A 24,030-nucleotide genomic window follows, 5' to 3' on the forward strand; every position below is an offset into this window, starting at 1 on the left:
TTTTCACGACCCATTGACTTGAATGGGTCCGCGAACCGTTGACCGTAATAAAAAATAGGACAGGTAATATTTTTTTCACGGCCAGGAAACACGGATCACGAATGCGGCTGCCAAACGGTGCATTTTCCGATTTTTCCACGGACCCATTGAAAGTCAATGGGTCCGCGAAAAAAAACGGAAAACTGAACCACGGACGCGGATGCACACAACGGTCGTGTGCAGGAGGCCAAAGGCTACTTTCACACCTGCAGCAGAGTGATCCGGCAAGCAGTTCCGTCGCCAGAACTGCCTGCTGGATCCGGCAATCTGCATGCAAACGGACAGCATTTATAGACTGATCCGGATGCGGATCTGTCTCACAAATGCATTGCAAGAACGGATCTGTCTGTCCGTTTGTCATACGGACAACCGGATCCGTTTCTATTTTTTTTTCACATTTTTAAAGGTCTGTGCATGCGCAGACCGGAAGGACGGATCCGGCACTAATACATTCCTATGGGAAAAAAATGCCGGATGCGGCATTCAGGCAAGTTTTCAGTTTTTTTCGCCGGAGATAAAACCGTAGCATGCTGCAGTTTTCTCTTTGGCCTGATCAGTCAAAAAGACTGAACTGAAGACATCCTGATGCATCCTGAATGGATTACTCTCCATTAAGAATGCATTAGGATATAACTGATCAGTTCTTTTCCGGTATTGAGCCCCTGTGACGGAACTCAGTGCCGGAAAAGAAAAACGCTAGTGGGAAAGTACCCTAAAACAATCAGAAAACTCCTCTAAAGATCCCTGGTGTCGTTTGCCTGTTTTGCTTTTCTAGTTAGAGGACAAACTGTGACAAAGTATGCAAAAATTTCGGCACAAAGTAAGCCCAAAAATATTTTATGTAAAGTGTGCGAAGAGTCTAGTCATACACCAAATTTATCTTCCATGAGCCATGAATCTCTAAAAAAAAATTCCAGCACCTTTCTCATCAATACCATAAATAATCCAGGTAGATCGGAAGGCTGTATTGCCTTTGGGGTATCCTAAGACTCAGGGCTCGTGTGATGCCCGTTGCCGTATTGCGGACCTCATTTGCAGATCCGCAATACATGGGCACCGTTCCATGGCCATTCAGCATCACGGATGCGGACCCATTCATTTCAATGGGTCCGCAAACCCGGAGATGCGGAACGGAACGGAACACAACGGAGTGCTTTCTGGGGTTCCGTTCCGTGCTTCCGCCCCGCAAAAAGATAGAACTTGCTCTATCTTTTTGCGGAACGGAAGGATTGCGGACCCATTCAAGTGATTCCCATTCAAGCGATCCCCATGCGCCTGCCCCCAAGGACGGTGCCCGTGCATTGCGGACTGCAATTTGCGGTCCACAGCACGGGCTTCACACGTTCGTGTTAACGAGCCCTCACAGTGGGGGCGTTCACCTCTGGTTCCTGACCTCTTGTCATGAGGATGCAAATGCAAGAAAGTGGTCAGCTTCTATGGGACATTCTTCATCTACTCTGATGGAACGGCGGCGTGCTCTGTGACACTTTAAAGTCCAGGGATGCTCAACCTGCGGCCCTCCAGCTGTTGTAAAACTACAACTCCCACCATGCCCTTCTGTAGGCTGTCCGGGAACTATGGGAGCTGTCGTTTTCCAACAGCTGGAGGGCCGCAGGTTGAGCATGCCTGCTTTAAACCCTCATAGCTTCCCGTATTGAAAAGCATAAAGCACAGCAACAACAAAAGTAACCCAATAAGAAATGACTTCTTCAGCAGGTCAATTAATGTATAAAATAAGATTTATTTGCTCTTTTTGCAGATCTATATACATTTGTACAGATACTTCATGCTTAAGACCAGTCTTCAGTGTTCAAGTCATGTTCTATAATACACAAGCAGCTTTAGTGTATAAAATATTTTATTACTATCATAAATAAAATTAAACTTTTTTCCAATTTTTTTATTTTTTTTTCCTATCATGTTTTTGTGGGGTTTTTTTGTTTTAGTTTTTTTTTACAAATTTTCTTTGTGCTTCTTTAAAAATACCAGCATGGAAATAGGACATATACACGTGTGAACCTCCAGAAACAGAACACATAATACACGGCTCTAGGGAGCTCGTCTGCAAAACACGTTAACCACACAATCTTGTTATAATATCCCTGGAGAATAATGCACCGTGCCAGATGTTTGGTGTCTTCACAAAAGGTGACTGACGCACATAAAATAGTCAAGAACAAAAACGTCAAAAGTGGTTCCCTCATTATGGCTAAGTAGATGCATCACCGAGCTTAACGAGATTACATTGAATAGTACATTCGGTATGATATCACGCATCCAGCACTGCTAGGCTGCTCTTCTCGAAAATTGTCTCCCGGATTTACTAGGCTACATGCACACGAATGTTGTTTGTTTCCGTGTCCGTTCCGTTTAGTTTTTTTTGTGGATAGGATGCGGACCCATTTCAATGCTAAAGTTTCCCAATACATTATTCTGATGATGGTCAGTTTGAAACCTGATATTCTATACACCAAGATGATATATACTATACACCAGGATGGTAGCTCAGAGAAGCATTAGCATAGGACCACTGGGGTGGAAAAAAACTTGGGTCATCACAGGGAAAGTTTTTTCCACCCCAGTGTTCCTATGCTAATGCATCTCTGAGCTACCATCCTGGTGTATAGTATATATCATCTTGGTGTATAGAATATCAGGTTTCAAACTGACCAGCATCAGAATAATGAATTGGGAAACTTTAGGGTTATTTTTTAATTATATGAATTAAAGTGTGTTTTTTAACGGTCTTACTTTTTGCTGGACTTAATTTGATATATTTTGAATGACTCATGTGTACTGAGGTGGATATCGGTATCTGCTGGATAGTATTCATTTCAATGGGTCCGCAAAAAATGTGGACAGCACACCGTGTGCTGTCCGCATCAGTATGTCCATTCCGTAGCCCCGCAAAAAAAATAGAACATGTCCTATTCTTGTCCGTCTAAGGCATTGTTACAATGGATCCGCAAAAAAAAAAAAAACGGATGGCATACGGATGGCATCCGTTTTTTTTTTTTGCGGATCCTCAAATTGCGGACCGCAAAACACATACGGTCGTGTGCATGTAGACTGGTGAAGCTCAGCCACAAAACCCAACATAAAACCTGTTTCTTAAAGGGATTGTCTGGTTTAGAAAACCCATATTCGTATTAGGGATTTCTCAGCTCATACCATGGTAAAGTCTGTTGAGGGCTTTCATTAGAGTACAAAACAGCTACAAAGAACAATTAAGCAGCTTTGCGAATAGTTTTCATAAAAAACTTCCTATGCACATGTCTCCATAGTTACAGACTGCAAACAAGTCTTGTCTGTAGTCAGATACTTACTTACATACCTATTTGGGTGAAAAAAAAGACATGTCCACTGAGTTCAAGCTTTTCAGATCAATTATACATCATTCAATGTGAAATTATTTATAACGATCTATGCCATTTGTCATTGGATAAGCATCTAGTATATACCATTTCTACCTCATAGGGTAGAGCATATAGCAGTCCATAGTCTATATCCTAGTCCATAGCATATAGTAGTCCATAGTCTATAGCGTAGTCCATAGCATATAGCCTTGTCCATAGCATATAGCAGTCCATAGTCTATAGCCTTGTCCATAGCATATAGCAGTCCATAGTTTATAGCCTAGTCCAGTGTTTCCCAACCAGTGTGCCTCCAGCTGTTGCAAAACTACAACTACAGTTGTAGTTTTGCAACAGCTGGAGGCACACTGGTTGGGAAACACTGGCCTAGTCCATAGCATATAGTAGTCCATAGTCTATAGCGTAGTCCATAGCATATAGATCAGGCATCCTCAAACTGTGGCCCTCCAGCTGTTGTAAAACTACAACTCCCACAATGCCCTGCTGTAGGCTGATACCTGTAGGCTGTTCGGGCATTCTGGGAGTTGTAGTTTTGCAACAGCTGGAGGGCCGCAGTTTGAGGATGCCTGATATAGATAGTAGTCCACAGTCTATAGCCTTGTCCATAGCATATAGCAGTCCATAGTCTATAGCCTAGTCCATAGCTTATAGTAGTCTATAGTCTATAGCGTAGTCCATAGCATATAGTAGTCCACAGTCTATAGCCTTGTCCATAGCATATAGCAGTCCATAGTCTATAGCCTTGTCCATAGGATATAGTGGTCCATATTCTATAGCCTAGTCCATAGCATATAGTAGTCTATAGCCTAGTCCATAGCATATAGTATTCCATAGTCTATAGCCTAGTCCATAGCATATAGTAGTCCATAGTCTATAGCCTAGTCCATAGTCTATAGCCTAGTCCATAGTATATAGTAGTCCATAGTCTATAGCCTAGTCCATAGTATATAGTAGTCCATAGTCTATAGCCTAGTCCATAGTTGGACAACTGTAACTGTAAAGACCCCTTTCCGATATTGACGTGTATTCTATATTTTTTCCACATGTAAGGACTGTCCCAGGTCCTTTGTACAGTACTGAAATAAATGGCGTCTCAGTTCATTGTATTGACCACACATATAGAGAGGCAGTATTACCTTGGGATCACCGGTTTTAGCTCCCCTACATCCTGATATCTATGTATCCTAAAATGTTTGCTTTGGCAGCTGCTGCTTGACATTGAGCTCTGCTGCTTAGTTTACTTGTAACCAGAATACTCAAGTACTGCTTTTTTCTTTCATATTCACTTTTATTTTAAAGGGTTGCCCGGTCCTATTTTTGGCACACCTGCCGATCAGCCTGTGACCGTCATACGGCCTTGGTTCAGTCCTCTTCATGTGAATTGGATTGAGTTGCAATACCAAGCACAGCCAGGAGCAGACTGACCATAGACCCTACAGGGAAATTTCCCAGTGGGCCGATGCCCAGGGGCTCCCCACAGCCACTGACCAGGTACATATTGATCTGATGTTGTCAGTGTTAATTAATGCTAGGACCCTCAGGTATGTAAGCTTACTTATGTTGTCTCTGCCTACTTATGTTACCGTGCCTTCTGTCAATTCGGACCCGCTTACAACATAGGGCCACTTTTCGTTTTTTTTTTCTCTAGGGACACTTCACGCTCCCAGTCTGCCCCTGCGCGGCCACTATGCAATGTATGGCGGCGGCGCTGTGCTTGGTGCTATACTAGGAAGGAGCTGTGGCCCCTTGAAAGAGCTGATCAGCGGGAGTCGGGAGTCAGAAAATACCTTTGTTTGTGCCCATACTCTAGGGCTCTGATCCTGCAGTTATGTGTTACTGTCTTCGAACTTCGTCCCTTTATGTCACCCTACAGACGGTAGGTGAGAAGGCGAGTGAAAAGAAGTGCAGCATCCGACTACACACAGAGATACACAGGAACAATAGATACAGAATGGTAACATATTTTTTCTGTTTAGATTATTTGTAACATCGCTTCTTCTTTTATTTTACATTATTTGAGCAAAAAAATGTTTGCCAATGTGTACATAGCCTATAGTGAGTTACTTGTCCATAGAAAGCCTTGAAAATTGTCAAAATCTGATATATTTCATAAAGTGATCTTCATGTTTTCATGATTTTATGTTACTTTTATGCTTTTAGTTGTGAATTGTGATGCATGTAGCCTGTGGTTATTGTCAATGATTCAATAATAGATTGGATACTTATGATACATGGAGGGTCTGACCTCATCTGCACGTTTGCTTTTCTCTAAATTCAATCCACGCCATAGGTACGCCATACTTGGCGACTTTTAAAAAGTGGCAAAAATTGGGTAGACTTAGGAGGAGGGGTGTGACCAGCTGTGGCCCTACAGATAAAGGCGGCATTCACAAGACCGTAAGTGTTTTGCGGTCTGCAAACCAAGGATCCGGAAAACACGGATACCGGCCTTGTGCACGCCACATGACGGTGCAGACCATTGACTTTAATGGGTCCATAGTCCGCCAGTTGGGTTGAAGTTTAAGACATGTCCTATGGGCTGCATGTGCTTCCTCATCCGTGTGGCCAAAAGATAGGACATGTCCTATACTTTGTCGCATCATTTTTTTCTCAAAGTATATGTTAGGCTACTTTCACACTCACGTTTTGGCTTTTCGTTTGTAAGATCCCTTCAGGGCTCTCACATGCGGTCCAAAACAGATCAGTTTGCATTCTAATGCATTCTGAATGGAAAAGGATCCGCTCAGAATGCATCAGTTTGGCTCCGTTCCGCCTCCATTCCGCTTTGGCCGTCTAACGAAACTGAGCCAAACGGATCCATCCTGACACACAATGTAAGTCAATGGGAACGGATCTATTTTCACTGACACAATATGGCACAATAGAAAACTGATCCGTCCTCCATTGACTTTCAATGGTGTTCCAGACGGATCTGTTTTGGCTATGTTAAAGATAATACAAACGGATCTGCGCCAAACACGAGTGTGAAAGTAGCCTTAAACGTAAGACAAAAACGTGATGTGAACTCAGCCTAAGACATGCATTAGTAATGCCATTCATAGTAAACCTGCCCCATAGGCTTCAATATAACTGCTCATAAAAGACTTCTCTAGAGCTGCCCCTTTTCTCTGGATATCACTTCCTCTCTCTTTCAATTTCAGCTCAAGAACCATCGACTGAAATCTACTTTTTAAAGGGACACTTCCATCAGAAAGGGAATTTTTTTAAAACTCAATATTCATAGAAAGCAATTTTTGGGAATTTTTGCCTGTTTTTCTTTTTTATTTCGGCAGCACTATACCATCGACAATTAAATTCAAAATATTATCCTTCTGTAGCAGTCGACACAAATGATAAGACCTCCTAAATAGACAGATAATCCTGCTGTGAGGTGTAGACGTTATATGAAGGGTAATACTTATGATAATAGTAGGTGTAGAATTGGGTTGACAGTATGACAGCTCTATTGATAGGCCTAGATAAAGATGGCCACAGAAGAGCATTGCATTATCAGTGTAATGTGTGACGCCCTAATTGAGTCACTTATTATCTTCTCCTCTCTGGTCAGAGTGAATTGTCTAAGCGAGAAAGTTAAAGAGCCCAGACAGGAAGTAGAATACAAGGAGTGACTAAAAAAAAATTACACTCATTTACAAAAAACATAACGCACCAAGGAGGATTTGTTGGAATCAAATTAAACTTTCTGTGTGTGACTGTAGTGGTGATATATGGAAGTGATTACAATATTATTGTGAAAGGAAAAGTTTATTGGGAAACCTGTACAATTAAAAAGGAGGCTCTAGAACCCTGTTGGGCGCCTCTAGCCTGGATACAAGATGATCTACGGCTTCTAGCCTGGATACAAGATGAGATACGGCCTCTAGCCTGGATACAAGATGAACTACGGCTTCTAGCCTGGATACAAGATGAACTACGGCTTCTAGCCTGGATACAAGATGAGATGCGGCCTCTAGCCTGGACACAAGATGAGATACGGCCTCTAGCCTGGACACAAGATGAGATACGGCCTCTAGCCTGGACACAAGATGAGATACAGCCTCTAGCCTGGATACAAGATAAGATACAGCCTCTAGCCTGGAAACAAGATGAGATACAGCCTCTAGCCTGGATATAAGATGAGATACAGCCTTTAGCCTGGATATAAGATGAGATACGGCCTCTAGCCTGGATATAAGATGAGATACGGCCTCTAGCCTGGATATAAGATGAGATACGGCCTCTAGCCTGTATTCAATATGAGATACAGTTAGGTATGTACTGTAGGTATACAGGTTCCTGGAATTCTACAGCACATTTGCCCCCAGATGTTACAGCTGGGCCTATAGATCCTGCACACACTAAGGTTGCTGAAGCCAGCGTCCAAGCTGGTCCCATAAATGCTGGCTTGACGATATATCTGGCGTCTGGGCAGCTAAGGGCATGTTGTAATCTGGTGGAGACATTCTTGGGAAACCCTTCCTGCTGCAAAATACGAGTTAAAAGCCTTGCCATGACAGGAGCACATGTGGCCGCAGGACGTCCTACACATGTCGCTGAGCTGTTCCTTTACATTTCACCTTGTGTTCCCACTGTAGGTTATTCTAACCTCTCTCATAACTAAGTTTTCCCAATCAAAATTTTTGCATACTGTCACACCTACACTTTACACTATTCCTATATACTACACAGTCACTAGGCATTGTACATTTTATTCAGATCAGACATGTAATGAAAATCAGTTTACTTTAATAAATTAATAATATTTGCATAAGATATGGTTGCTTAAAGGATCTGTGCCAATCTGGACAATCCCCACTTAGAGTGAAGCCAACTGATTGCCTTATGTGACCTCATGGAATCAGCTCCATGGGGCCAGTCATTTCCTTCTAGACATAGGTAGTATTATATGGTGCCCATTCAAATGCCCGGCCACCATAGTGGGAGCTACATTTTGGAGAAACTCTGGTTCATAAGATATCGCAATTGGGGAACCACGTTGAAGAGATTTTCCAACTAGGGTTGGCTCCTTCTCTTCAAAGGCCCCGTGGTAAGTTCTCACTAGGATGGGTCAATGTCTTTCCATAAATGTAATAAATGACATATTTTAATAGGCATAACATCATTAAGTATGGAAGCACCATGTCCAGTAGGTAGGTGCATGTTGGATCATCCCAATTCACGGCACTTTACACCACTGGAAGTTCTAGGACTATAAAGCCTCTTGGAGATACATCAATAATGGAGGCAGGGTGGGTTCATTTGGACACAGAATTGACTACGCTAGACTGAAAGATTGACTTTCATCATCATTGACTAAAAAAAGCTAGAAAACTAAGACATAAGCCACCAGTTATAATCAGTTATGTTGACTGAATTGATGTTGTCTCAACTTTAAAACATCATAATTCTATCTCAAATATCAACTAAGGAAAATAAAACGATACGTAGATGAAATTACTTTCCATGCGCCGTCATTAGTCAAAGGATTCTGACATTTCTTTTCCTATAGAACTACTTTTACTCCAGGCGGTGGCTGTAAAGAGTGAGACTGTTCTTCAAGAACTCAATAGATGAATCACTGACTTGAACCCATCACTCACCAAAAAATCTTACGGCAAAATACTGCATTTTTATTGCAAAAGTCTTTCTGCTGAGATTTATGTAGGCTTCCGAGCGGCGCAATGCAAGACTCAGGATGTCTAAGATATAGTGTGGATTTTAATTAACAGTGTCCATTTTATGACATTTTATTAGAAGCAAATGAATCAAAAGTAACTCCATGTTGTAAAAATAGGTTGTGTGACTCAGTGTCAGGAAGCAGCTGACAAAGGTGGTTGAAAGTGAACTATTCTTCTAACATATCCTTACAAAGCTGAGTTTTTGCACTACTTTTAAAGGGATTGGCCCATCTGGAACCTGCTCCTACCTGACATTGATGGCATATCACTAGGATATGCCATCAATGTCAGATAGGAGCAGGTCCCAGATGTGTGAGCTGCAGCTATCTCCAGAACAGGACTCCCAAAGTGAACAGAGAGCAGCCGTGCATGCCCAGCCATCCACAGTTCGCCGCAGCGGGAGTTCAGAAAATAGCCAAGTGCTGGCTCTGCTATATTCGGCAGCCCCTTAGAGGTATACGTAGAGAAAGCCTTGCTTGCTCAGTGTACTTTCTTTCACTTCGAGAGCCCCGTTCTCTAGATAGGAGCAGGTACCAGAGGTGGGACCTGCACTTACCTGACATTGATGGCATATCCTAGCGATATGCCATCAATGTCTAAAATGGGCCAACCCCTTTAAATTTCCAGCTCACTTGCTCCCCAATGTTATGTTTGGCTCCCTGGCTCCCTCCTGAGGTCTTCCAGTCCCTGTCCTGTAAATCCTCTGCATAGTCATATCTTTAAATGACAAAATCCTGACTTTGCAGCCACCACTAGGGGGAGTGTAGGTGCTTACTGCATACTGTTTATACACTAAACTGTGCAATAAAACAGTAAGCGGTACGCTCCTACACTCCCCCTAGTGATGGCTGCAGGCAGTCAGGATTTTATATTTTACCAATATGATGTTGGTTTTGTGCTCTTTAGCAAGAAAAGGGGAATTCTGAAGATATATCAAGTATGACTGTATTAAGTACTGGAACAGTACTACTTGATACTGGAACAGTACTACTTGATACTAGAACTTCACTAAGTGATACTGGAACAGCGCTAGCTGATACTGGAACAGCGCTAGCTGATACTGGAACAGCGCTAGCTGATACTGGAACAGCGCTAGCTGATACTGGAGCAGCGCTAGCTGATACTGGAACAGCGCTAGCTGATACTGGAACAGCGCTAGCGGATACTGGAACAGTGCTAGCTGTTACTGGAACAGTACTAGATGATACTGGAACAGTACTAGTTGATAATGGAACAGTACTAGTTGATACTGGTACAGCACTAACTGATACTGGATCAGTACTAGTTGATAATGGAACAGTACTAGTTGATACTGGAACAGCACTCGCTTACACAGGAACAGCACTCGCTTACACTGGAACAGCACTCGCTTACACTGGAACAGCACTCGCTTACACTGGAACAGCACTCGCTTACACTGGAACAGCACTCGCTGATAATGGAACAGCACTCGCAGATACTGGAACAGTTCTAGCTGATACTGGAACAGTACTACCTGATAGAACAGTACTATCTGATAGCAGAACAGTACTAGCTGATACTGCAACAGTAATACCTGGTGGTTTAAAGATTAAAGGTTTAAGTCCAAAGGTTTAGTACAATCAATAGGGCTAGATTCTTTATTTGACACAGTAGACCTAAGCCTAAAGGAAGCATAATCTAAGGGGTGGCTCATGTATGTCATCCTTAAGTCTTATGTTGATAGCAATGGGACAATGGAATTGAGAAAAAAAATATTCTAAAATAACTAAGGCTATGTACACATAGTTGGCAGTTTTGTCTCATTGTATGACAAGTATAGTAAACCATGAAGAGCTATTAATGCCATCAAAATAACGGAGCCTACAATTGAACCTCAACAGACCTCATTATAAATCAATAGGGTTTGTCATAAGAGGGATCTAGCACAGGATCCTGGCCTCTATTATGAAGCCAAGACTCAGATGTGAAAGAAGTGGGTCTAAGGATAACGGTAGACAGGTGAGGCTTTGGGTGCCAACTGTTGTGTGCTCTTGAGCTCCACCATTGTGAATCAAATCCTATGGTAGGTAATTAGCCTTGGTACAGATTGGCCAAATGCTCATTATGACTTGATTGTATCAACTATAGATGTTCACATGAATCCATCTTTTGTCATTTTGGATTCAGAGAAGACTCGTTAAAGGAGAGACATTGATGGGCTGAGCAGCAACAGAATATTTTAAAGAAAAAAAATGTAAATTTGTCAAACGCCCATTGGTCAGACTGTGAAGAGTAACACACATACAGGAAAAATACAATTTTTAAGACAAGACCTTAACACCACACAAACAGGAACTAGGGAATACAATACAAATGCGTAATATTCAAGTCTTCTATTCCTCAATAAAAAGACATGAAAATGAGACATACATTTCTGGGACGTGATACACGCTGCCTTAACGGCACAAGAAATATCAGTTTGGTATTTCATAAAAAGCCACTTAAAGTCCCTGCACTAAAAAATGGCATATTGCAAGCTCGGACTGGCCAGAAACCTCAATATATGATCTCCCTACAGAAATATATAGCCATACAGATTTATACAGGAGATTTACAATTATATACAGTCTCAACAATAGATTTACTTTTGAATAGTGCTGTAATAAAATATTTTCAGGCACTGTGAGTTCCTGCCCCATAGAGCTTACAATCTAATTTTTGGTGCCTGATGCACAAATATATAAAGTGACTCAAACAAGGTCTATAAACCAATATGCGGCCGTAACTATTTTATATCTTTTATTCTGATTGAAATACAGTGGTTTGCTTGCTTGTTGTAATTTACTGAATACAAAGAAATGTGATAGAATGGACCATGTACATCTCACGTGACCGTCTTAGGAAGGGTGTCAACCCGTTTTTCACAGTTTTTTCGAATAGTGCCTTATTAGTCACGTAATGGGACAGATAGAAAGAAGAATGTATAGACAGATAGAGATAGATAGATATTAGCTAGAAAGGTAGATAGATAGATAGATAGATAGATAGATGAATAGATAGAAAGATAGATATGAGATAGATAGATATTAGTTAGTTAGATAGATCGATAGATAGATATTAGTTAGTTAGATCGATAGATAGATATTAGTTAGTTAGTTAGATAGATCGATAGATATTAGTTAGTTAGATAGATCGATAGATAGATATTAGTTAGTTAGATAGATCGATAGATAGATATTAGAGAAATAGATAACAGATAATTAGATAGACAGATAGATATAGAGATAAGTAAATAGACAGACAGACAAGAATGTGTCCATTTTAAAGAGGCCAAACAAAGAAATAACCTAGGTGATCTTTGGTATATTCTTAAATAATGATAATTCTATAAAGAAAAGAATATACACAAAATAAACTCTGACCCAATAAACCAGCAGCCGACCTATCCCTAACCATACCTGGACGCGTAATGTGTACATGAATCTACTGGAGCAATTACTAGGGAACAGAGAAAACCCCAAGATGGAAATCTCTGCAGGAGGAAGTTGTGGAAGATGCAATATCGTGGACAGCGCCATCAGCTAATAGAAATCGTTATTCCGAGGAAACACAAGGTGGTCTTCTGGAGAAGAAAGGAGCAGATGTCAAAGAAAAGCAATTCCATTGATTGAAAGCCAACGGGTAAAGCTCCTCTCCCCAGTAAAGTAAAACCACTTGCCAAGCACAATGAGGCTCAACATTTGTCGTGTCGTCCTTCACATCCCTGCAGCATCTATTGGACGGCAGTGGAAATAATTTATATCAAGTAGAACTTTCCGTCTCCGGCTTCCGATTTGTCACACTGCGCTGTCAGGTCAAAGGCTTCGTGTAATGATTATAGACTTTACAGTACTGGCTACTTTAATCTGTGCAAAACACATTTCATATCCCTGATAGAAAAATCCGTTGTCCTCAGCCTGGGGCACTCCAGTCGTGGTAAAACTATGACTCCCAGCACACCATGGCAACCAGCAACTGGGAGTTGTAGTTTCGTCATGGCCGGAGAGCCCCATGTTGGGGACCGCTAATTTAGAACAATATATTATACTATTTATATATATTTTTTACTATTTTAGTGGTATCATCACCAACCAGCGGGACTCTAGGTGACATGACCAACTAAAGGGGAGATCTGTGAAACTGTCTAAAAAAAATAATTCCATCTTTGTTGCCCATAGCAACCCATCAATTTATTTTTATAATGCTCTTGAACGCGGCGCTGTGACTGGTTGCTATGAGCAAAAAAGGAAGTTTTACTTTTAGACCGTTTTCATAAGTCTGCCCCCATATATTGAGGCCCATATGCAATATATCTCTATTATATACTATATATGACAAATATAGACAGATCTGGATATGTACCGAACTCTAGAACGTAGGCAAAGTGATCAAAACTGACTTAAAAGGAACAAAATCTGGCCTTGCTGCCTATAGCAACCGGAGTGCAGTTTAAGAAATGAAAGTTGAGCTCGGATGGGTTGCTATGGGCAACAAGGCCGGGTTTTCTTTTTTTCGGCAGTGCTGACACATGAGACCTAGTGGCGTGCATTAAATTAGCACTACCACAAATTTTTTTTATTCTCATACCTGTTAGGGTACTTTCACACCTGCGTTGTGAGGATCCGTCAGGCAGTTCCGTTGCCGGAACTGCCTGCCGGATCTGGAAATCCATATGCAAACGGATATCATTTGTAAACGGATCTGAATGCGGATCCGTCTGACAAATGAATTGAAATTCCGGATCCGTCTCTCCGGTGTCATCCGAAAAAACGGATCCAGTATTTATTTATTTTTGCATTTTTAATAGTCTGCACATGCGCAGAATGGGAAACCGGATCCGTTTTGCCAGAACACTAGGTACCTGATCCGGCATTAATACATTTAAATGTAAATTAATGCCGGATCCAGCGTTCTGGCAAGTGTTCCGGAATTTTGGCCGGAGAAAATACTGCAGCATGCTGCGGTATTTTTTCAGCCAAATACCGTAAGAAGGACTGAACTGAAGACATCCTAATGCATACTGAACGGCAAACTTTCCATTCAGAATGCATTAGGATAAAACGGAAGCGTTTTTTCCATTATTGAGCCCCTAGGACGGATAAGAATAACGCTAGTGTGAAAGTACCCTTAGACAGGCACTCGATGTAATCTGTAGTGAAGGTAATCTTCTTACCAGTGACTGTATTTGTGAGTTATAACCTCCCTGCTGAGCCTCAGCTGTGTCATGTGACCAACACTTTGATCTCCAGCTGACATAGGACAGTAAGTCAGTTTCTTTTCTATTCATATCGATGAGACTGACATTGAGGCTCCCATAGGAATACATAGAGAAACTGACTTCCTGTCCACATGTAAGATACTGTGTCAGTTGGAGATCAGAGTGCTGGTCACATGGCAAAGGTGAGGATCAGAAGGGAGGTTATAACTCGCAAATACAGTCACTAGTAAGAAGATTACCTTCACTACAGGTTACATCATGTACCTTTCTAGCAGGTCATAGAATAAAAAATTTTGTGGGAGTGCTTCTTTCACTTAGGAACGTAAGATATCAAAATATAAGCATCTTTTCAAAAAAGTTAATGATGATGGATCATAAAAATACCACCTGAATGTCACAATATGTTACACATCTAAAAGCTGAAACAACAGCACTGGGGAGTAATGAAGGATGACAGCACGCTACAACTCGTAGTAACCCAAAGATTACTAGTACTAGGTTGTTAAAAGAACACTCCAGTCTGTGAGATCCCTTGGGGGAAGGAAGGGGGGGGGGGGGGTGCTTGACCTACGGATATTATTTGATTTCCTGAATCATGCTCCACCCTCTCAGGCCCTATTCTATAGTTGCCAACAATCCAAAACTTGCAAGGACTGTTCCTAATTTTCAGAGACAGTCCCAGCAAATTCAGGCTATCCTGGGCAGGAAAGGGGCAGAGCTTGTGTAAGCTCTGCCCATAAGTGGGTGGTCCTGTGTGTGTTTGGGGGCAGGGATTAAATGCCCCAAATTTACCAACCACAGATTTAACTCAGTGTATAAATTTTTGTCTGGAGTGTTCTTTTAATATAACAAAACGTGCAGTATATACCCCAAAAATGTTCTCATGCTCACTTATAACACTATCCATTTGGTCAGTTATTATACAATTAGCACATTGGAAGACTCGTCAGTCAAAACGGCATGACCTACTATTAGATTTATGCTTTGATGCAGTTCCCTATAACCTGCCGATGGCGCTGTATTCTATTGCTAAAAATTCTACTTCTGATTCCAGCCTCAATAAACATTCAAGAGAAAAAAACAGCGACATCTGTAGGGTGCAAGAAGGTACTGCACCTTATAATCCTAAAACATTTAGTTTCTTCCCTAACGTTTCAGAATTTCTTCTCTTAAGCAGGGAACCTATAAAAATAGATATATTGGGATTTCCCAGCTTTCTATTCAATAAAAAGCCCCATGAGGGAACCTAAGGAGCACAATGTCATGGATATATTGTGACATTCAGTGGGTAGCAAGCTTTTATAAAGGCTGCAGCAATGACAGATGTTTCATTCAGTCATACAGGCCGTCTTGTCCATCCCTCCAACTGGACAAGGGTGAAATTCAGTCACATAAGGCATGCTTTTTTTGGGAAGAAATATCCAAACTTCCCAATTCTCTGATATGAAGGTGCGTCGGCCCCTCTCTCCTCAGTCGGTTGTAAAGTTAGTAATTAATAATTCTATTTCAAAGGTTGAGATAAATACAACCACCATCATCTGTGTCCCGGGTCTTGTCCTCTTCTTGCTTCTAGGTACATGTGCAAAATTCACATGGTATTGGGCAAGTCCATCCAGATATAGAATGAATCAATACCACCCATGTCATAACTTTTACACGTCGGTCGCCCACCTTGGAGATGTAGTTCATGTTCGCCCAAGAACATGCTCAGCTTGCAGAAGGTTGGAGATCCTTCTACCCTCCATAGAGTATAAAACCATATGGGAGGCAGTGCTGGAAACATGGTGGTCTGGGCATGTTTACAATGACTCTATTGTCCTCAGTTTGTTCTAGCTGGATCCAAATATATCTCTTTCTGATTCTGGAGACTGGGGCCGAGATATTTCAAAGATCTCTTGTGGTGACTGGGAGCACCTTCTTGAGGCTAATATTCTTAGTATTTCGGCGAGCTGTTTTTCGATATTTGTGATTTTTGTATTCAAAGCTTTTATGTCTTCCTTTAACTCATGCTTCACCTCTAAAACTGTAGCTTGCAGAGTCTGTTCTGGAATGGGATAAAAAGTGTGTTTAACTTCGGCCTGCACTGGACTTCGATCCTGTGGGCTCTTAGTCTCCCCAACACTGTCTAAACGTAAATCACTTTTTGTAATACCACTGTCACAGGAATCTGTCTTCTTTAATGTGGCCTCCCCTGGGGGTTTAGTTCTGTCAGGTAATATTTCCATAGACTCTGCTTTAGACACTTTGTTCCAATCCTCCCCTTTCCCACATGCATCTCTAAACCTTGCCCACCCTTTCCTTTTCACCAACTCCCCGGCCACTTTACCTCCAGTGATTTCAGATACTGGAGCGTGGAGCTTAGCTCGGTCTGACACACCAGAGGTAGACGCTGTTTGGTAAGATACTGGAGTAGCAGGGCTTTCGGTGACGGTAACAAGGCTGGCTTTTATTGTGTTGCGAGCAGAATGCTCCACCAGTATATTGCCTTTCTCTAGATCTCGTTCGTTAAGGTCTCTGCCTCCTCGTTCTGCTGCCAGACGAGCCTCCTTCTGCTGACGGAACCTTTGAAACAGTCTTCGGACTGGATGGTCAGGAGGGAGGATCAGAGGGGCTTCATTTTTACTTTTCATCCATTCTTCTTCCTCTCTTTTGACATCACTTATCTTCCGAAACACTATCTGAAAAACAGAGGCAATGCTGGTCAGTCTCAGTAATGCCGACAATAGATAAATTTGAACTTTCACAAATGTTGCTGATGGTGTCTCCTGCCAGCTGTGTAAAATGAAGACACAGGGACCTTACAAGACCTAAAACCTCTCCCGTAAAGTTGCTTGGCTGAAGAGGTCTACAGTGTCATGTGCTAGCCTTAGCACCTGGACCACCTACACTTCAGGTCAAGTCTGTCACTTTTAAAATTCTGGCAGGTGACACGTTTGGCAACATTATTGAGGGTGGCCTTTCATTTTTAAGCTTTTAGTGAAAGTCATCTTCAAAGGCTGTGGACACCTTTGACATGGTAAAAATAATTTCTACATACATTAGTGTCTCCTTGGGTAAAATAAAAGTTACCTTAAGTTTCCGCTTATAATCTGCTACTAGTTGTAGACATTTCTCAGTAGATGCATTAGAAATGAACAAATTGATTTGGAATTCAACTGAATTTCCCCCAAAAAATCCAATCCTAACAAACTTGTATTTCATGTGATTAGTTTCAGGTGAATGAGAGAGGGAGACCCACACATAATATTCCACTGGAAATAGAAGCCAATTTTCCTTCCAAAAGGACCAGAGTGCTCAAGAGAAAATATCCTTGGTTAGCTGCGTGGCCATGGGAGTACTCTTCGGGGTGCCTTTTCTCATTAGGGAGACCAACACTTATGCTTGGAGTATTGTAGTCCAGCCAACACTGCTCTGCGTTTCAGGGCAAAATATATGCAAATTTTAGTATCTTACATCTGCTAGCTTCAGATAGGCTTAGTATTCTTTGCTTTTTGGAAGGAAAGCTAACTTGAATATCTTTCCCAGAAAACCAAAGGTATGCAAAATCTTTCTCTCTTTGTCTCTCTCATTATCTCACTAATTTTCAGGACTGATATTTATTCTCCGAATTTTTTCAGAAAAAATATGAGTCCAGAGATTAGACACTGTTATATAACAAGAGCAATTGAAGTATAGGGAAGAATCGGTTCAGACCCAAATTGAGTTTTTTTTTAAAGATTTGCCAAATCAGACACAAATGCATTTCAAGAAATTCACTCAGTGTCCTTCCCATGCTGGATCCATGTGTCCAGGATGCTGCTGTCTTCCTCCTGCCAACTGCCTTATGCTTATTTTGTTCTAAATCTACAGCCTATGTGAACTGCTTTTCTTGAATCCATATCCTCCACTCCACATACTGTACATCTGCTGTGTATAAAATCCTCCTCCTCTCTGCTGCTATCTGTAACACTAATTGAAGGGAGGAGGAGGAGAGCAGAGAAAGAAAAACAGAGCTCTGAGGGATTTATGCCAGATTCAGCAGCACCAGTAGCTAGGTGAAGGACTTACACACAATCTACATTTGCAAAATGATAAGAAGTTTTAATTGAACTCTATTTCGGAAGTTGCTTTATTTTACATTTAAGAAGAAAATGAACAATAAAAAAAAAAAATCAGTGCAAATGTGTCCATAGCATCTAATTATTGGAGTAGAGGCTCATGCAAAACATTATGTTAGAGTTCCATGTGGTACAAACTGGTAATACTGCATCTTAGATGTCATAGGGACACCTTTCTTTGCTTAGTTATACAGATGCACATTTCCTGCTGTTGTGGTATAAATTGGTGAATAATGGAGGCACTATATGGCAGCACTCACAGAGTTTGTATAGATTTGTCCTGTGCACAGAACCTTTTCTGACCAGAAAGCCTAGGATTACTGCTATGAATTTGTAATACAGGTTTATATGCATTTTATTCTTCCTTATGTATCATTCTGGAAAACGGATTTCATACCCTTTCTTTTATCACACTCTACTACAAAGGACAAGCTTTGCCAATCATATGCAGGACGTAAACTTATTGGCGACCACGGGGATGGTTGCTCTTGTTTATTACCAGATTGTACTCAAGACTTTATTTCCCAAAAGGCCAAGGGAATGGTCATCCATGCCTACAATTAATGAGTTTCTCCAGTCGTTAGATTGTAGCATTCATGTTATATTTCCCATTAGAAGCCAGTCAAGGCTACACTGCATTGTACTGCAGCTCCTTCAGAAACCTACAAAGAGCTTTTAAGGAAGCAATAAACCTCAAATACTAAACTCATAAAAGTCCAAACTAATATCATCCACAAGTAGATGTATGTAAATGTTTTTGCTGGTTCTCAGACATGGAAATATAGAATTTGAAATTAAAGGAGCTGTCTGCTTTTTTATGTTAATGTATCAGTATCAAATCGGCGAAGGATCAACAACCAGCACCCCTGCCGATCAGCTGTTTGAAGAGAATGCAGTGGTTGTACAAACGCTGTGTTCTCTTCTCTGTTTACCTGCTCATCGTCAACATTGCAGCAGTGAGCAGGTGTAATTACAACACCGTCGTCCCATTCACTTCAATAGGATGGTTCCCTCCTATTCAAGTGAATAGGAAAGAACCGACCCATTGAAACGAATGGGGACAATGGAATTAAGGTAAACAGAGAAGAGAATACAGTGTTCGTACAAGCGCTGCATTCTAGTCAAACAGCTGATTGGCGGGGGTGCTGGGTGTTGACTCTTCGCCAATCTGATACTGGTTAACTATCCAGAGACAGCCCCTCTAAAAAGAAATCAAGGGCACAGGTTATAGTTCAGCAAATTGATTAGTCCAATTTGGAATTCGACCTGAATTTGTTAAGATTTAGGGGAAACTATTTTTCCTTATGCAGAGTGCCTAGTATGTGTAGTATGTGTGTGGCAGCATATTATAGGCCGGGCAACAGTCCTTTGAGTTTCTGGGAAAAATATATGCAAATTAGTTTTCCTTTCAAAAGGAAAAGACAGCTAAGTCTCTGATGCCCGCAATGTCAAATATGCTCATTTGCATAGCGTTTTCCCAGAAATCCTGAGAAACATTGACTGGCTTAAAATATGCGTGCTCAGCGCTCTCTATAAGGAGAAATAGTACTCAAACCAAGGCCTCTCTGGCAGCCAAACATTTGTGAACAGTTTGAGGCTACCACCAGAAGCTTAGTAGATGAAGAAATTGTGGGAAACTGATCTGTGAAGCACAAACATTGCAATAGATAAAAATTCTTGTTAAGAAAAAGCAGTCACCAGGGAAAAATCTTTATGAAAAACCATTTTTGAATCGTTTGAAGCTACCACGATTAGTAGTAAATAAGAGGGAGACCAATAGTGTCTCTCCTATGTACTCTGTAGGAGGGCGCAAGGGTCCGTCATTGATGAAAGGTATGTGTCACCGAGGTTCCTGGCCTCGGTGAAGTAAGAGCCGGTATTTTCAGGTGTCAGCGGCAGCTAATGCTGATTGACACTTTGCTATTTTAGTATGGCTGTATAGCTGATCCAGGGCAGCTCTTACTGGGAGTAGCCAAAGTGATGGGTGGGTGACTACTCCCCACGTTCCAGGCCGGGTCTTGACTGGCCTATTAAAAACCCAGTCAGCAGTGTCAGCTGTGAGTGGATTACTCCTCTCTGACAGTGGAGCTCTGTCAGTCTCTGTGTTGGGACCTGGGAGTTTGGGCCTGGATTAAGGCCTGCTACCTTGTTTGTTTGAAAGCAGGTGGATTCGGCTTTGTCCAAGGACTTCTTCTTTGCCGAATGGTGTGAACGAACACCAGAATCACAAGGTGACTGTTTTCCTTGAAGCAGACTTTTAGTTTTGTCATTTACTTAATGTGTGAATAAACACTCAACTGTTTAATTCAAAGACTTTGTTGTTGTCTCTATACTGCATCCGCTAACCTGCCTACCAGAGCGAATCCCCACAACTCCCAAATCAAAATTGAACTACAGAAACCCCAAAAAGAAGGGGGCCAAGTGAATTAAAACTTTTACTCATGCTACAATAAAAATCATGCTACACCAAATAGACATACAAATCACAGTTATGTAAATAATCACCCTGTAACAGATTATGGCACACTAGACAGTATTAGCGGGCCCATAGAAAACGATGGAAGGGTGAAAAAGAGAACAATCTCACCAGTCCACAGACGTAGTAGGTCCATAGGGAGATGTGGATCATTCACGAACCCCAACAAAAAAATGGTGCCCTGATGTGCTCACTTGGGTATGTTATCTGTATACATCTGGGCGTCTCCGGTTGCTAGGCATTTGTGCCGCCCCATTATTGTACGAGTTCCGCCCTACGTGACCGCCACTGCGCTCCACGGGATGCAGCACTTCATGCGTCTGCGTTCCTGGGTGCGTAGCAGGCGGGTCACGTGATTTGATCACCTGTAATAGGCGCGAAGCGGCCTTCAAATTCATCGCCCCGAGCGCCATACTGGGAGCTCAGTCATACAATCCCTACCCACTGGCAGGCTAGTTATTATATTGTATACTTGAAGCCCTCTTTCACTGCAGGGCATCTTTACCTCCCATGTGGCTCCACTGAACAATGGGATTATTGTGGAATAATTTTTCCCATTTATCCCCATAAGTTTTGTTTGTATCTTTTTCCCTATTTTTAGGCCCCATTTTTTGTTTGATGTACTCAGTATTTTGGTGTATTCAGCGTACACAGCATACCCTAAGATTGTCCGTTTCCCCTGAAGAGTTATCCAAACGAAACGTGGCACGTCGGGAACTTTCATTTAGGGTACATTAGGGATTTTGCCCGGGCCTAGGGACAGGTATCTGGACAGGGTCGCCCCTTTCGGGGCGAGTGCTCTACATAGATAGGTAGGGCACTTCTAGTCCCCTCCCCTTACTGCAGGGTAATATAGAGCTAGTTGTTCCTGTTGCCATCTTGACGCAAGAAATTAAGAGCCACCCGCCCGCTTGCCTGCTCTGCAACTAAGAATATCTGAACCCTCCCAGCTGTATACAGATAACGTAACCAAGTGAGCACACCAGGGCACCACTTTGTTGTTGGGGTTCGTGAATGATCCACATCTCCCTATGGACATACCATGTCTGGACTGGTGAGATTGTTCCCTTTTTCAACCTTCTATTGTTTTCTATGGGCCCGCTAATACTGTGTAGTGTGCTATAATCTGTTACAGTTTAGGTGATTTACATAACTGTGATTTGTATGTCTATTTGGTGTAGCATGATTTTTATTGTAGCATGAGTAAAAGTTAAGTTTTAATTCCCTTTGCCCCCTTATTTTTGGGGTTTTTAAGGCTTAATGGATACAAAATAAGGGAAAACCGATCTATGAAACACAATAAGGTATGTTTAAATATACATAGAAATATACTGTATTTGTCAGCCACACCTTTGTTTCTAAATAAAGTTAAAAAATATATATATTTTGTATCAATTTACTCCAATTATTCAATTAGCAATACCTCGTAATTCATTTTAATATACAACACACTGCTGCATCCAGTAGTAAATAAAAAAAGGACCACAACGCTCTCAATACAATAATCACACCATACCCCATTTGCTATTAACCCTGGCATCAGAGGCTTAGCTGTCTTTACCTTTTAGAAAGAAGGCTAATTTTCATATCCTTTTTTCCCCAGAAGCTTAGAAGAGTGTTGCTTGGCCAACAACACTCACCACACATACTAGGCAAGAAATAGTATCCCCCGGATCCCGACCAAGGCCTCTCTCCTACAGATGACATGCTGGAATGCGGAATTACATTACTTATTCCTAGAGGAGTGTTACATCTGTTAGTCTCTCTGCCTCTAATAGTACCTTTGATTTGGGTAAACTCAACTTGTACCTGAATTGAATTTTCTAAAATATTCTGTGAATTGATTCCAAACTGCATTCTAAGATAATTGCTCATCTGCAGTGCACATTTATTTTATTTATTTTTTAATTCCCGTCAACTGCAAAAATCGACGTTACCCAAATACAAAGTAGGTAGCAAAAGCCTAAAGTTGACCAAACATTTTAGCGGTTGACCCACTACTATTTCTTTTGACTGCCCCATACACATGGGCCAAGTGTGCATGTATTGTGAATGCAGAGATGGGAATAAGCTGTTGCCAGCCAGCTTATCTCCCCAAGACTAAAAATATTAGGCATGTTGAAATCAAACAGCCTGATCCATATCCCCCCAACAAGTGCCCTTAGAGAAGAATCAGGAGGCTCCCCCATACACATTAGATGGTTGCCCTGTCCAGACAAAATTGGTGGGTTCAGCTGACATCCATTCTCTAAGGCCTCATGCACACGGCCGTTGTTTGGGTCCGCATCCCAGCCGTTGTTTTGGTGGCTCGGATGCAGACCCATTCACTTTAATGGGGCCGCAAAAGATGCGGACAGCACTCCGTGTGCTGTCCGCATCCGTTGCTCTGTTCCGTGGCCCCGCTAAAAAAATATAACATGTCCTATTCTTGTCCGCGCTTTGCGGAGAAGTATAGGCATTTATATGGAAGGCTGTCCGTGCCGTTCCGCAAATTGCGGAAGGCGCACGGACGCCATACGTGTTTTGCGGATCTGCGATTTGCGGACCGCAAAACACACCACGGTCGTGTGCATGAGGCCTAATATGTATGGTCAGCTTTAGTCTTGTTCCCTTCTTCTCGTAGTCCATGCATGGTTATTGTGGCCTAAGCTCTAATTTCGGATACTTTGGGTAGAAGTGGCTTTAGAAAGATCATACCGGACTGTGGAGGACACATTGACGTGTCTTGAAGAAACTTTACGGTGGAGAAGGCGCACAACTAATGACTTTGTTCCCTTTTCGAAATACTTGAAATTAGGGCTGAAATGATTACTCGATTGAATCGAGTAATTAGACACAAAAAAATTCCTCTATGCAAATTTTTTGCATCGAGGATTCTGTGTCATGTGACCACGGAGCGGGAGTGAAGCGCTTGCTATTACTTACCGCTCCGTGGTCACCCGCTGGCCCATACCGTGCTGCACTGGATCCTGACACATCGTCAGGTCATAGTGCACGTAAGCGCGTACTATGACCCGACGCTGTGTGACTTCAGGATCCAGTGCAGCGCGCAGAGAAGAAGAGTAAGGAGCTGTGGAGCGGCGCCCCTACAGGAAAGGTAAGTATTTTATTTCACTGGTGCTGGGGACATGGCACTAAAGTGGGACAG

The 24,030-nt window shown here is 41.9% G+C and overlaps 1 protein-coding gene across 1 annotated transcript in view; it reads right to left on the minus strand.

The window, feature by feature from the left end:
* Positions 1-14,601: 14,601 nt before the first annotated feature.
* Positions 14,602-24,030, minus strand: part of KCNH1 (potassium voltage-gated channel subfamily H member 1) — a 449,532-nt gene continuing 440,103 nt past the window's right edge. The window contains exon 11 of the mRNA XM_040430377.1: positions 14,602-16,987. Within this exon, the coding sequence (XP_040286311.1) occupies positions 16,139-16,987 (849 nt within the window). The 3' untranslated portion in view covers positions 14,602-16,138. The remainder of the gene's footprint in view (positions 16,988-24,030) is intronic.

The sequence above is a fragment of the Bufo bufo genome, chromosome 4 (assembly GCF_905171765.1).
Source record: "Bufo bufo chromosome 4, aBufBuf1.1, whole genome shotgun sequence".
NCBI classification, from domain to species: Eukaryota; Metazoa; Chordata; class Amphibia; order Anura; family Bufonidae; genus Bufo; species Bufo bufo.